We start from the raw sequence: 14,144 nt of genomic DNA, 5'->3' as shown, positions 1-14,144 counted from the left end.
CCCTGAGCTTTCCTCTGCCTTATGCAAAAACCAGCCAGTAAGATCTTCAAAGAAAGGCTTCACCCTTTGTTAAGCAATAACACATTGTCAGCAAGGCAGGTCTTGGGGGAGAAGAAAACTAGCTCCATCAATCCTCAGGAAAGGCCTATGTCAAGATGCTCACTGCTTTTAAAGACTGATTAGACATTTCTTCATGCACCTCTGCAGCACCATTATTGCCTAGTGCAGCAGGGCTGCCATGCAGTCAAGAGTGAGTGAGGCAAGAACACAACACAGACACTGCTGGTCTGCTCAGGCAGAAGCAGCTGTGCTCTGGGGGCAAGTCCTGAAGCAGCATTGTTGGAAGAGAGGCACCTACTAATGTCAGTTTAGCAAGGAGACAGACAAGAAAACAACAAAACAGGCTGTGGGTACCCAGCCCTGGAGTAGGATTCTGCAAAGCTGGGACTGCCTGTACTCTTACTTCAGGCTCTATTAGGGCCTGATCACAAGCAGCAAATTGGGCTGAGGTATTGACCCTAGCAGGAGCCATATACCACACTGCCACCCCCCCCCACCCCCATGGCTGTAAGCAGGGGAGGGAAGCATCTGGGACCAGTACTGTAACCCCTGCACGTGGGTAAGCCCTATCCTGTTCCCCCCTGCCCACCCATGTTGCATGTGGAGACTGGATTCACAATGGTGTGCTTGTGCTTGGGAAGATGTTCCACTTTTTCTTTAGGAAAATCAAATCTCAAGGTGTCTTTTTTAAAGAATTATCTGTTCCAAGTGCCACATGGCCTCCCAGTGTGGGGGTTGTCTTGCGCAGTATTCCATGAGCTATGTCAGGCACATGCAGCTTACACTCTTAGCAGGGGAGTGTTTTGTTCTTTAAATTCAGTGCACTTGAAAGCGTTCAGCGACCCCCTTGGAGTTGTACCACTGCTGTACCGTGAGCTGAGTGTCCTTGTTTTCCATGTGGATCTTGAACCTGGCTTGCTCAGTCTCCATGGACTGGATGATGCTGTGTTGCCTCTTTTCTCCATCTAGTCCCTATTCATCCCCTGCTAAGCCTCCTTTCCCCACTGCTTCAGATGCAAAATAGCTTCCCATTTTGTGGAATTTTTATGTAGAATAAACATTTGTAACCACACAGCAGGGCCCCAGCTCCTCGCTCTATTGCGCCACAGGGGAAGGGTAACTACGCAGGTCAGAGCTGGCCCAGGAAGGGTAGCAGCATATAGCAGCAGCTGCTCTCCTCTATGTTTCAGATAGTGATCCAGGAAAGCTCTGATGAATTCCTTAACTCCACTCTACTTGTGGGGATACTTGCCCACATTCATCGTGTGAGGTCCTTGACTGCAGCTGCAGATGACTTTGCATAACCATGTGCGAGCCCAGTGCAGGTAACGGTAGGTTGGGTCACAGTACTAGGATGCCTTCAATATCCTTTCAGAAAGGGAGAAGTACCAGGGGGCTGTTCATTTCCACTTGACCCGCTTCAGCACAGAACAGCTCCTGATCGACACACGCTTGCCTGGCAAAGAGGACAGTTCTGCAACCCTCACACTCAAAGAGCTTCTATTTGATGACTGGGCTGGAACCCCAAAAGAAGGCTCCCAGAAACAAGGTAACCCAGGATACATTGCACTCCCAAGTTCAGGAACAGGTTGCCCGTGGCTGTACAGCAGCTCTACCAACCTGCCCCTGTGGGCTGGAAACAGGGCACATACTCCAGGAAGTCTGCAAAAGGCTGGATCAGTCTCCATACATTGCACCCCAACTTGGCTGCAGTGTTGGCTAAGATTCTGGAAGCACTCAAGTGGGACAAGCCCCTCCTGCAGAAGTCACAGATGGACACCCTCAGGCCGTGCAGCTTTCAGGCTTAGGCTACATGTGCCAGCAGGTTGCTTAGGTTGCTGGTGCAGGGGTAGGTCCACAGGGGTTGTGCCAATGTCAATGCAAAGCCTGCCACAGAACTGGGACTGGAAGGAAATCCAAAGGCGTCAGAAGTGAGGGCGTCGCTTTCGGCCGGTATATTTTGTATCACCCCGCACTTCCCTGTGGAGAAAGAAACAGACAGGGCTCAGCTGAAGGGACACAAATGTACTGCAAGCAAAAGAGCCAGTGGGCCACCTGCAGACCTGTACTGACAGCCAGGAGGGGACTCAGCTTAACGCAGAAGAGTCAGAAAAAGCACAGAGCTGGCAAACTGCTGAAGCAAAGGGGATCTTGGCAGGAATAGATGAAGCACAATGCTAATAACCCTGCTGCCTGTCCCAACCTCAGTGCTGCTGGTGGCTGCCTCCACAGAGATCCCAGGTGCCTTGCCTGCAGCTGAAAGAACGCCCCACTCTGCTCTGTAGGACCTGACATGGGAAGTGGAGGCACTTACTTTCCCTGCCGCCGCCTGCGTTCCTTCTTCTCCAAAATCCAGTCCCGAGACTTCTTTGCAGATTTCCCCTTGGCATTTTTGAACCTTGTTCTACAAGAGAACCAAGAGAGAAGACTGACTGAGGCCAGGTGAGGGGTGTGGATGGAACCGATCACTCATTTACCTCAAGTCTCAGGTTCTGCTTCTAGCTTGCTGCAACCAGCTCTGGATGGATTGAGAGTCCCTCTCAGCCCATGATCTTCCCCCTCACCCCAAAGTGAGGGCTTGAGGAAAAGTTAGGAGTCCAAGCTTGTAAGCAGTAGCTTGACCGGGCAAAAACAGTCAATGCAGTACAAAGGATATACAGACAAAGCTCCTGACCAGCTCTCAGAGTCTAGGTAACTCACTAACTCTAGCAACACTGGTAGAGGAAGGGACAGGGGCTGGGTATGCAAACAAGGTGCTACCTAGCAGCGTGGACAGTCACTGGCCATTGGCATTGTGAGAAGGTGGGCTTATTAAGTCAGACAGAGCCCCGGCTTCCCAACAAGTTACTAATGCTGCCCTCTGGATGAGCCATCTAAAACAATGAAGAGGCCTCAGGTTGGTAAATGTTAAGTGTACAATTCTGTAAGAGGCAGGAAAACATGACAGCCAGCAGCTCCTGGCAGCCATGACGATTATCCTCTGGCTGTTGCTTTCAGTCTCTCCTGCTGGCTGCAAGGGAAACAGTGCCCTGCAACACAGGGTCAGGAAGAGACGTTGCTAATGGTACCGCAGCACACCAGCCCCGAGCCATATGAAGCGCCAGACAGGGATCAAAGCATCAAGATACACAGAGGCAAAAAGAATCTTGGAGTCATTACTGATCCCAAGATGAACACAGGCTGCCAATGTGAGGACGCGGCGAGGAAGACTACACACACCTTGTAGTCATGCACCCACGAGCAGGTCCAACATTAGTCAGACCACAGTTGGAGTACTGCATCCATTTCTGGGCACCACACTTCAGGAGGGATGTGGACAGCATTGAGAGGGTCCAAAGGAGGGCCACTCACATGATCAGGGGGCAGCAGGGCAGGCCCTATGAAGAGAAGCTATGGGACCTGAATCTGTTCCGCCTCCACAAGAGAAGGCTGAGAGGGGATCTGGTGGCTGTCTACAAACTTACCAAGGGGGACCAGCACAGAACGGGAGAGACCCTATTCCCTCGAGCACTGCTAGGAGTAACTAGGAATAACAGCCTAAGTTGACTGAGAGTAGGTTCAGGCTGGACATCAGGAAGCACTACTTCACAGTAAGGGCAGCTGGGATCTGGAAACAACTTCCAAGGGATGTGGTTCTCACTCCTACTCTGGGGGTCTTCAGAAGGAGGCTAGACAATCACCTTGCCAGGGCCGTTTGACCCCAGTATTCTTTTCTACCCATGGTGGGGGGTTGGACTTGATGATCTGCTCAGGTCCCTTCCGACCCTACCAACTACAAAACTAAGAGAAACAGCTGAGCAGGGAAGGGAATTTAGGGTTCCATGGAGGTGGGAGGAGGGTAGGTGGGGGGGAAGGAGGACACAACACTCGTCTTCCTGAAGCCCCACAAACATGCTGGGTTCCTGTCAGATGCCTATCATGGAGCTCGCCCTGCAGCTGCACCCCCAACACAATACCTTTCATTGGTAAACTTGGCCTGCCGGGATTCCTCTCCATCAGTACACTCGGCACCAAGACCCTGAAAGCAGAGAAAATGGGGCCTTAATGTCATCAAGCAGAGCTCAGGAGCTACCACCACATGGATGGAGGGGCAGGGTCACTCCAGGAGCAAGATGCCAGCAAATATAGGGGAAAGACTGTTCTGTGGGAAAGAAGCAAACTGATCTAGCTACCAGCACTTCAGGTAAAAGCAAAACAGCACCAAGCTGGCTGCATGGAAAGCTGGGACAGGATGAGCTAACATTAGGTAGGACAGCATATCCTTTTCCTCACAGATCCCAAGCTCTCAGGGAAGAAATGAGCTCAGGCCCAGCAGCCCCTCCATGCTTGAAATAAGCAGGGCCAAGGCTGGACCACAGAACTCAGCTCTATCTGAAGGCAGACAGTACCATGCAAACACCAGGGAGCCCTAGGGACATGAGGTCCTGCTGCCCATGGCTTTGGACAGATGGCATGTCTGTACTGCAGGCAGATTCTCCCACACAGAACTGTAAACTTGCTACAGCAGTGCAGAGCAATGTAGGGTTGACCCCCTACCCACTCCAGACTAGTTATTTTGAACTGCAGGTCTTTATCCTGAATCACAGACTGCTACAGAAAGCTCTACTTCCTGTGCACCAAAGAGGATCACTCACTAAGAAGCAGCAACTTCCCATACCCCACTGCCTCCCAGTATGCGGACACCCCAAGCTGGGCCTCATTACCTTTGGTAACACACCAGATGCACCAACAAAGAGGCAGAGAAAGAACCTGAAAGAGAGACCAGAGAGATAAGAAATGGGAGCATGCAGTTTCTTTCTGGGATTGGAAATGCAGGTGTAGCTGGCTTCCAGCCACCTCGTAATTACAAGAAGCTGAATATGGGACAGAGTGCATTCAGAAAGGACGAGTCCCTTACAGGTTTGCTCCACATTATGAGGTGGTAACCTTTGCCCTAGAGCAAGATATCCACGAGGGAGACATGCCACTGTGTTTGCAGGAGTCTGGTAAATTAGCCCTCAGCAGGAATAACCACACCATGCCCCAGCCCACAAGGACACAAAACTCACTTCTTAGCTTTGGCACTGTTAGGATAATCCACCACCATCCCTCCTGTGAAACCTGCCTTCATGGCCTGAGCAGTGATGAGCTCCAGCTGCAAAGAACACATGCTGTCACCAGTTAGCCAACCAGCCATCCACCCAACAATGTGAGACAGAACTGCTGGCTGAGTCTTATGCAGATTATGTTCATCAGTTCTGCACTAAATCCCATTATCAAAGCAAATTCCACATCCAAACTCCCAGTTGTAAGGAAGCAGTCTGCCTAGTATTATCTCTGCCCAAAAACCCAGTGGCTCAACCACAGCTCGAAGACTCTGGCTTTCCAATTTGACCAGACCATAGGAAATCTGGCAAATCAAATGCTTAATCCACATCCTGCCATACCCTTCGCTTGTTCGAAGATTCAACTCCTCAAACAGTCTGTAGAGCAACGGGTTAATGGTGCACTCCATGAGCTCCAGCATGATTCCAGAAAGGACCAGAGTATAACCACCATATTGGGATGTCCCCACTTCAAGAGTGTCATGAGGCTTCCACCAATATAGCAGTGACCAAGACCACATGCACTCAAAGCAGCACTCAAAAAAGTCTGGAAACTGCAGTCAAGCTGTAGGCAGTGCTTTTCCACCCTGCACCACCCATTGTCCCCTTTCCCAGCAGGGGAAAAAGCGACATACCTGTTCAGAGTTCTCAGGGTAGAGCTGCAGGACAGCACGTGATCCCCGGGCCTGCAGAGAGTAAAGGAGATTATGAACCCCTCGCCCAACACCATAGCGTAGCTGGAGTAGGTAGCAGTGTCCGAGTCGGCTGGGGGACCATGCTAGAGGGACAGATCAGCCTGAAAGGAGATCCTCTCACTAGATGTACTGTGAGGAGGAAGGGCTGGCTGAGAAGGGGCCACACTCACCAAGGCAGAATAGAGGGTTGAGAAGAATCGATACAGGCGTTTGGGAGGACTGTGTGTCTTCTTATCAGCATTACAGAGCCACTGCACTGCAGAAATACTAAAAGAGAACGTGTGAGCAAAAGGACAGAGAGCCCCCAACCTCTCAGGGGGGCTCCTCAGGCTACTCTCCTTCAGCAAAACCTTTCCATCCCCTTCGCTTTGCCCAAGTCTTCTGTCACCAACCATCCCCCCAGACTTGACCCACCCCCGGACATTCCACTGGCAGAGCTGGTGCTTGATGTATCACTGGGCCAAAGGCACTCACATCAGCTGTTCAATCAGCACATTGTTCCCACCGGCCTTCCTAGGCAGCATTGGATAAACCCATTCTAAAGAAACAGTGACACAAAGCCTGTGGGGCCACACATCTGAACTGCTCAACAGCAGTATTTGTCCCTACAGAATACAGGCTTCCTTTACTACAGAACAAGCTTCTAGTTCCTGCAGCTGCAAACACCTCCCACCATGGACAGCATGCTAGCACCTTAGATTAATGGCTCTCAACCAGGGTACTGTGAGACCACTTGAGGGGTGCCATGGTGCAGGTGCTGCCACTGCACAGCAGCCACCAGGTAGAAGCACCTCACGTGCCTGGTACACAGCCAGACTGGAAAGGGCTCTGCATGCACACGCTCCTCGGATTTCTGCGAAGCCTTAAGCAGGCAGAAGAGACTGCTTATGCCTCAGTCCTTCCTGGTGTGGCTGTGCACCAGGCAGGTGGGGAAGTTTTTACCTGCCAGTGGCACCCAGTTGAGAACCACTTAGGTCAAGGGTTTTCAACCTTTTTGAATCATTGTATCCCCTGGCCAGACATGGAGCAGTGTACCCCCAACCAGGGGGTAAGTGAGAGGAGGGCCAAATGGCCGGATGCGGAGTAGCAGCAGCTGCTGCATGCAAGCTTCCCCTGCCCCACCACATCCAGCTGGGCGGGCGGCACCTGCATGGCAGCACGGGATGAAGCGTGGTAGCACTCTGTCTCCGCCCATGTGTACCCCTTAGGGCCAGCTCAAGTACCCCCAGGGGTACGCACACCCCCAGTTGACAACCCCTGACTTAGGTAAACTGAGATAGCACAACAATGGTTCTCAACCAGGGACACCACCAAATTCAAAAGTTGGGAGGTGTGTCCTGACACTAGAATGGTTAAGAACCACTGCCTTAGACCATCCAAAAGAGCTTCCTACAACCATGATATCAGGTCAAATACAGTGAGGAGGTACTATGTCCCTTAAGGGTCAGCTTCTCCATTAACCCAAGTGTAGCCCCAATTCACATGTGCAGTTAATGCAGTTACTCCCCCACCACTCTAAGCAAGTGACCCTGAATGCAACAGCAGCTCTGAGGTGGTAAACCGTGCCCCCACACCTCACATCTGTAAGCAAACCTTTCCCCAGCCTTCAAGGGAGCTGTGCTGTGGGGCTCAAGGGCAGCACTATGACCAAGCCTTGTAGCTCCAGCTTTCCAACTATAAGATATGCAGCTCTCTTCCCCCAACACCCACAAGCAACTAATGCTGGGCTCAGCTCTGGGTATTTCAGCTCCACCTGTTTGCCTTGGTTATCAGCAGCCCAACCCCTCCTAGGTCCATCCTCAGCTTTCTGAGTACTGGTTTCTCAGTTCTCCCAGGCTACCACTATAAGAGACACAAAGTGCATGAAGGTAACTTTCCAATAGCTGTCCCCAAATTGAAGTGAGCTACTACAATTCAAAAGCTGTTGAAATCTCAACCTGGAATCAACCTGCACTGTGGCAAGCACAGTAGTTAACAAGGAGGCACAGAGAAGTCTGTCCCTGTTCGGTAGAGTTTCTGGGAACCACAGGAAGATAATGAAAAAATGTACAGCCTTACCTGATGCAGCCATCAAACGTGCCCGGCCTGAAAGGAATACCATGTCCCACGTCCGCAAGAAGAAGGTCCCCTTCCACCTCTCTCTCCACAGCCACATCTGCACAGAACTTGAAATAATTAGGAAGCTTGTCGTGTGCTGTCAGATCACATCATAAGATCTGAAACATCTGTCTCCTGCATGGTCAGTACTCTCCTAGTCAAAGCATAAAGGTCCAAGCCCTTGGATATAGAGCGGAACTGGATCTGCTTACCCAGCATGGCAGAACTGATGTCCATGCCAACCCAGTAGTGCCCCTCCTCAGAGATGTAATCTCCACTCAAACCAGAACCACAGCTAAAAGGAAAGAGCAAGGGTTACAAAAGCCGTAGAAATAAACCGCCAACTCCTTTACATATAACCCAAGATGTCATGTTAACCTAATCAAGATGTACCTCTCAACATTAATCGAAATTAAGCCCTTGGGCACAAGTTGATGAGATGCCTGAGCCTTGTTCATCACCATGCTACCAGACAAAACCCTACGTAAAATGCCAGCATTTTTCCTAATACAAAAAACAAGAGTTCTGGCAGCTCAGAGTCCTGTCTTCCTATAACAGCAACCCAAAAACCAAAGGGAAGAAAGCAAGAAGGAAGCAGCATCCTTCCAACTCATGACTCGTGTTACCCAACATCCAACAGGAAACATGGCTGATCTTCTGGCAAACCCAGCAGCTCCACTGCCCGCTGTGACATCTGTGTCTGGATCTCAATCATTCGAGAGCTGAGGGAGAAAGCATCACAAATCAATGACTCTTCCTTCTTCATACAAAGGCAATGATGTAGGTGAGATCTAAGTGGCCTATGCTAGCTACTGGCTCACACCTTGGTTATTCATATGGACTACGATGCATTTGTAAGCACAGATCCTTAGCTGGAAACCTGTTCTGTGGTGAGGGTCTCTGCACTCTCTTGTGGGTTCCTGATTTCCAGCACAGATTAAAGCACAAGCACAAATTTACTATCCGCTTCGTTAGTAATCCTAGTGGAATACAGCCTTTCTTAACCAGACTGCCCCTGACCAATAAAGTTCTCCACACAGTTCCTGGTGCTAAATCTATAACAAAGTTTCTTTATATACTAAACCAGCCAGATCGGCAGTAAAACTACCGCCCCCCATCCCCTCCTCCAGCAGGGCAAGCTTTAGTGGCAAAAACCCAGCTTTGCCAGTATATCTTGAATCTGCACCAGGCACATCTGCTGGCATGGCTTTATCAGCACACCTCTCTACACCCCATGCAACACACATCTGCAGCGCAGACCTGGCTCAAGACCAGAGTCCAGGACTTAACTCTGCTGGGTCTACCTGCTTTCAGGCAGCAGTAGATAAGAAAGGCAGATCTTAAACCAAATACTGCAGGCTACAGGAACTCAATGTTACACTCCAGCAGCTGAAGTCCACAGCTTGTGCCACAAAAAACACCTGCAACTTATTACATGCAATGACCCAGCTTCACCCGGCTTTCCTGGGCCCTTTCACAGACAACTTAACATGCAAGTGCAGTTTCTACGTGCATGTCTAGGGCGGGCCTCCGCCGCCCAGCAGTGCACAAGGGGGAGGCACGGCGAGGCCCGGCAGCTCCCCCCCAGCAGGGCCCGGGCACGCCCGGAGCGCGGGGGCGCAAGGCACAGGCTGCCTGGGTCGGGCCCAGCCGGAGCCGGGAGAGCACGAGCGAGGAGCCGGGAGCGGGGCCGGCGGGACGAGCCCTTACTTCTGCGTGTACTTGCGCGCCTCGGCCGCGTCGTAGAACTGCAGGGAGAGACGGCGCGGAGTAAGCGAGGACCGGGGCCTCTCCCACTACCCTGCCCCAGCCCACGGCCCCAGTCCCGGTCCCACTGCCGCCCTCCCGGCCCCGGCCCCAGCCCCGCACCAGCTCGGGGGGGCCGCGATGCTCGGGCCTCCGGCCGCTGCCCGCCATGCTGCCTCTATGACGTCGTCTCCCCGCGCCGCAGCCAGGCTGGCCCCGCCCCGCGCTCCCATTGGCCGGCCGCGGCAAGATGGCGGTGCCCTGGCTGAGGTGAAGGAGCGGACGCCGGAATGGCCGCTCGCTGGCTGCTTAGCCGCGGTCTACCCGCGGTCCGCTGCGTCGCTCGGCTGTACTCGCAGAACGGCCCCGCGCCGCCACCGTCGCGCTCCCACCGAGCGGGCCTGTACGAGCTGCTGGGTGTGCCGGCCACGGCGTCGCAGGCGCAGATCAAGGCCGCCTACTACGCGCAGTCATTCCGCTTCCATCCGGACCGCAACGCGGGCAGCGAGGAGGCGGCCGCGCGCTTCGCCGCGATCAGCGAGGCCTACTTGGTGCTGGGCAGTGTCGCGCTGCGCCGCAAGTACGACCGTGGCATCCTGAGCAGCCAGGACCTCCGTACGGCCGGCCGCCCCTCGGGCCGCGACGAATCGCCGCCGCGCGCCCCCCCACCCGCTTCGCCCCGTAGCCGCACCGTCCGGGCCACCGGTCGCCCGCCCCAGCCCATCTTCGACTTTGACGCCTTCTACCGTGCGCACTACGGCGAGCAGCTGCAGCGCGAGCAGCTCTTGCGCAGCCGGCGGGAGGAGCTGCGCAAGCAGCGCGAGCAGGAGGCAACCAAGGGCAAATATGGCAGCGCCATGGAGGTGTCAGGCCTCCTGCTCCTCCTGCTCATCATGGGCCTGCTCATGCGGAACTGAGGGCTGGGCCTGGGGCAGCCTCCCTGCGCCCACCAGACCCAGCCGGGAGCTCCCCCGCTTCCTGCAAGAGACCAGAGCCCTCTGCGGGCGGGGTGGCAGCGCCCCACACACTGCCCCGCTGTGCGCGCTGGCTGCTCTCGGGAAGCTGCGGCACAACTAGAGCCCCTCAGATCCTCTTTTGAGACCAAACTTCATCATACGCCCAAAAGCAGCAGCAGCATCGAGCCTCCAAGCAGCCCTGGTGAAGGTTCCTCTCCTTTGCTTACCTGGCAGGGGTGGGGTCCAAGGAGCTGCTGCGCCCACTCCCTGTTTAGATGTAGATGTTAGGGGTGACCTCAGTTGCTGCCATTACAAATTCAGGCCCTCAGTTGCTCATTCTCATGGGTATAGAGTGCACTTCACTCATGGTCTTGCGCTCGCATCCAGGCATAGCGTGGATCTGTTCTCATGGATCATATTGCAAAACAGGGCCTGACTGGATCTTTGTCATTTTTGCACTGTAAGAGCAAGGGGATTGCACTCTCCCTGGTGTGGGCTGACAGCTTGTGGTTGTCAGGTGCTGCTTTTCTAGATGGCCTATTGACTTTTTTTTTTTTTTTTTAAGCAGCTCCCCAGTGTATGCCAGGACTTTCAGCACTGGTGACTCATTGAACAGACTTCCTGTCTGTACCATTGACACGTCTCCCTTTTCTCTTTTCCTGAATGCTTGATACCAAAGGTTTTCAGGTTTGGTGGAACATGAGAAAAGCCCAGTGTGGTGGCAGCAAGCAGTATGTCTTTTTTTGTGAAGCTGCCTGGCTTGTCCAGAGGTACAGAAAAGTTCTCGTCTTTCCAGTTCTTAAGGGCATCCAGTTTTTTACAACTGGGGACCCTGCACTGTAGGTGCTGACTTGTGTCATATCTTAATTTATGTGTGGATAGCAGGGGTTCAGACTAATATTAATTTATGCAAATTCTTAAATCTTAAAGTGTTTTAGGCATTACATGAGGCTTCTGCCTTGCACATTGAGTGGGATTTTTGCACATGTTGCTTTTGAACCTTGTGTCTCAGCACAGAGTGAGTGAAGTCTGTTCCCTTCTAGTTCAGAGTCTCACAGGGTCTCTGGAATGCCAAGAATGTCACTTTCACACTCTCTGATTTGTACAGGATCCCCTGGTAGTGTCTTGCAGTCTCAAGCACAGTCTCAGCCTTCTGCCTGTCACCAAGGGAATTATTTTCCTGCAGATGAGAACGTGCAAAAAGTAAGTCTGACATGTCCCGAGGAGCCTGGAAGGTACAGGAGGGTTCTGATAGGTGCGTGCAGCTTCCCACTACCTGAGTGTTCCCTAGTAATCAAGCCTTGGGCCAAAAGGCAGCAGCATGGCAGAGAGTCCAGTGCAGGACAGGGTGGGAACAACTTAATAAATGTGAGGTTCTGAGGACCCATGAGAGCTTTTCAAAATAATTCTACCCTTTAAAATGACATAGTCCAGACATGCTTTCTCTCTGATCGGAGCACCTTTGTCCCGGTGACTAGTCTGTTCTGCCCCAGTGATCATTTTAAGGCAAAGGACTTGCTTTCTTGGGCCTCTCCTATTGGTATTGGGTACTGGGGTTAATGCAACCCCATAGCCCATCAGGCTGGGAGGGATTCTGGGTCAGCTTGTGAGAAGGTGCTACGAGTTGTTCGGTTCTGGGATACAGGCTGAGAACTTCCATGGAGAAAAAGGATTGTGTCCTGGGGTCTCAAGTCATTTTCATTCCACCCTTTCTAAGCCTTTTACAAATGCTTTTGGCCTGTATGCTTGTTTTACATCATGCAGACCTGACTCCGATTTGGCAATGACATCCCGCTCTTTACTAATCAATCCTTTAAAAGAAAACAAATCGTAGGCACAAAAGTGCAACAGAGAAATGTGGGAAAACAGGTGGAAGATGGTGTTCCTCACTCTGATGGATAATCCTGGCTCTGAGTTGGCACTTTATTTAGTTCCTGATACCTGGGGGTCTTGGGTGGACTCCATGTTCAACTGTGAACTCTGCTGTGGGTTTGTGATGGTTCTGGTATATTGCAGTGGAGACCTTTCAGGGATGCTGCTGCTAAGAATGGGTTTTAGTAATTTACTTTGTAATACTATCATAAATTGGAGTAAGAATTCACCTGCCGATCTACCCCAATACCCATGTTGCTCCCTGGCTGTGTCATGCTGAAAGAAGTCTAAGTATTTCTCTGAGATGGAGGCCTCCTGTGAGCTGTAGTTATGCTCTGTGCCTGGGTCAGACATGTTTGTGGTGTAATATGCTGTGCTGTTAAACTGCTGTAAGAATGTGCCTTAGAGTGGGGACTTGTACAAGGACAGTGTCCCAATCACTGACTATGCGGAGGGGACAAGAACATAAAGCTATACATCTTGTTTGCTGATTAAATACCCGTGTCCTTTTTTTTTTTTTTTCCTCTTGCTGGGCTGTGGTTTGCCTTTTAATCAGTAGGTCCACCCGAGACTGCTCCTGGCCTCTCTCACCAAGATATTTCGTAGACATTAGGGCTGGAAGGGACCTCCAGAAAATCATCAAGTCCAGCCTCCTGTCCCAAGGGCAGTAAGTCAGGTGGGATCACAGGATCCCAGCAAGATAAACGTCCAATTGACTCTTAAAGGAGTCCAGAGTAGGTGCTTGCACCACCTCTGGCAGCAGTCTGTTCCAGGCCTTGAGGGCTTGGACAGTAAAGAAGTTCTTCCTTATGTCCAGCGTGAAATGGTCTTGGAGGAGTTTGTGACCATTTGACCTTGTCATCCCATGGGGCGCTCTGGTGAACAGGTATTTCCCCCAGACCCTGATGTATACCCCTTATATACTTATAGGCAGCCACCAGGTCCCCCCTGAGCCTGTGCTTTTCCAAGTTGAAGAGTCCTGTAGCTCTCAGTCTCTCATCATAAGGCCTGTTTTCCTGCCTTTTGATCATGCTTGTGGCTCTCCTCTGGACTCTCTCTCAAGCTTCTCCACATCCTTTTAAAATTGTGGAGCCCAGAATTGGATGCAGTACTCCAGATGGAGCCTCACCAAGGCAGAGTACGGTGGGAGGATGACATCCTGGGATTTGCTATTGCTCAGACCTGCAGTAAGAGAGTCCCTGCACTGAGGCACTTGTAGCTGAACTGAAACCACTTGCAAAGCATATGGGAGGGCAAGATGGATTGATATGAGTGAGCATATGAAAAGTCCATCCAACTACTCACTGGTGTCACAATAGAGCTGAGTTTGGAAAAGCTGGTTATGGTTTCCTGGATCAGATGCATGTATAAAATTTACCATGGGGAAGGCACAGAGAGGCTATAAAAGGAGCTGGCAGACTGGGCCAATGCTGCAGTTTTTGGTGGAAAATTAGAGGTGGGGATGTAACTATGGTTACATAGATTCATAGATGTTAGGGGCTGGAAAGGATCTCACAAGATCACTGGGTCCAGCCCCCTGCACTGGGACAGGGAAGACTGCTGAGTTCAGATGACCCCAGCAAGGTGTGTCAAATTTGTTTTTTAAAGATCCCCAGGGTAGATGACTGTACCAC

General features: G+C 51.9%; 2 protein-coding genes and 1 non-coding gene across 13 annotated transcripts in view; 1 reads left to right on the top strand and 2 right to left on the bottom strand.

The window, feature by feature from the left end:
- Positions 1-45: 45 nt before the first annotated feature.
- On the bottom strand, positions 46-9,920 carry BUD23 (BUD23 rRNA methyltransferase and ribosome maturation factor). Of its 3 annotated transcripts, XM_090026136.1 has the most exons (12): positions 9,806-9,920; positions 9,647-9,684; positions 8,563-8,658; positions 8,149-8,231; positions 7,898-7,994; positions 6,010-6,106; positions 5,780-5,830; positions 5,109-5,194; positions 4,764-4,809; positions 4,017-4,078; positions 2,375-2,464; positions 46-2,040 (listed from the first exon to the last, which is right to left on the bottom strand). In XM_090026136.1, exons 1-12 carry the CDS (start codon positions 9,851-9,853, stop codon positions 1,986-1,988), a joined length of 849 nt encoding a protein of 282 aa, XP_089882262.1. In that variant the 5' UTR covers positions 9,854-9,920; the 3' UTR covers positions 46-1,985. The 3 variants fall into 3 exon arrangements, with proteins under 3 accessions (XP_089882262.1, XP_089882261.1, XP_089882263.1); XM_090026135.1 differs by lacking the exon at positions 9,647-9,684 and having other exon boundaries at positions 9,806-9,915; XM_090026137.1 differs by lacking the exons at positions 9,647-9,684; positions 9,806-9,920 and adding an exon at positions 8,760-9,618.
- LOC149853980 (small Cajal body-specific RNA 20) lies at positions 2,980-3,113 on the bottom strand. The gene has a single exon (XR_016439083.1).
- Positions 9,921-9,972: 52 nt separating the features above from the next.
- Positions 9,973-14,144, top strand: part of DNAJC30 (DnaJ heat shock protein family (Hsp40) member C30) — a 27,987-nt gene continuing 23,815 nt past the window's right edge. For all 9 annotated transcript variants that reach the window (XM_090026140.1, XM_090026139.1, XM_090026138.1 and 6 more), the window contains exon 1: positions 9,973-11,841. In XM_090026140.1, the coding sequence (XP_089882266.1) occupies positions 9,973-10,599 (627 nt within the window). In that variant the 3' untranslated portion in view covers positions 10,600-11,841. The remainder of the gene's footprint in view (positions 11,842-14,144) is intronic.

The sequence above is a fragment of the Crocodylus siamensis genome, chromosome 13 (genome assembly GCF_052110815.1).
Source record: "Crocodylus siamensis isolate JL-2025a chromosome 13, ASM5211081v1, whole genome shotgun sequence".
In the NCBI taxonomy this organism is placed as follows: domain Eukaryota; kingdom Metazoa; phylum Chordata; order Crocodylia; family Crocodylidae; genus Crocodylus; species Crocodylus siamensis.
The sequence above is the reverse complement of the archived record's forward strand: the minus strand, read 5'-3'. Positions and strand labels throughout refer to the sequence as shown.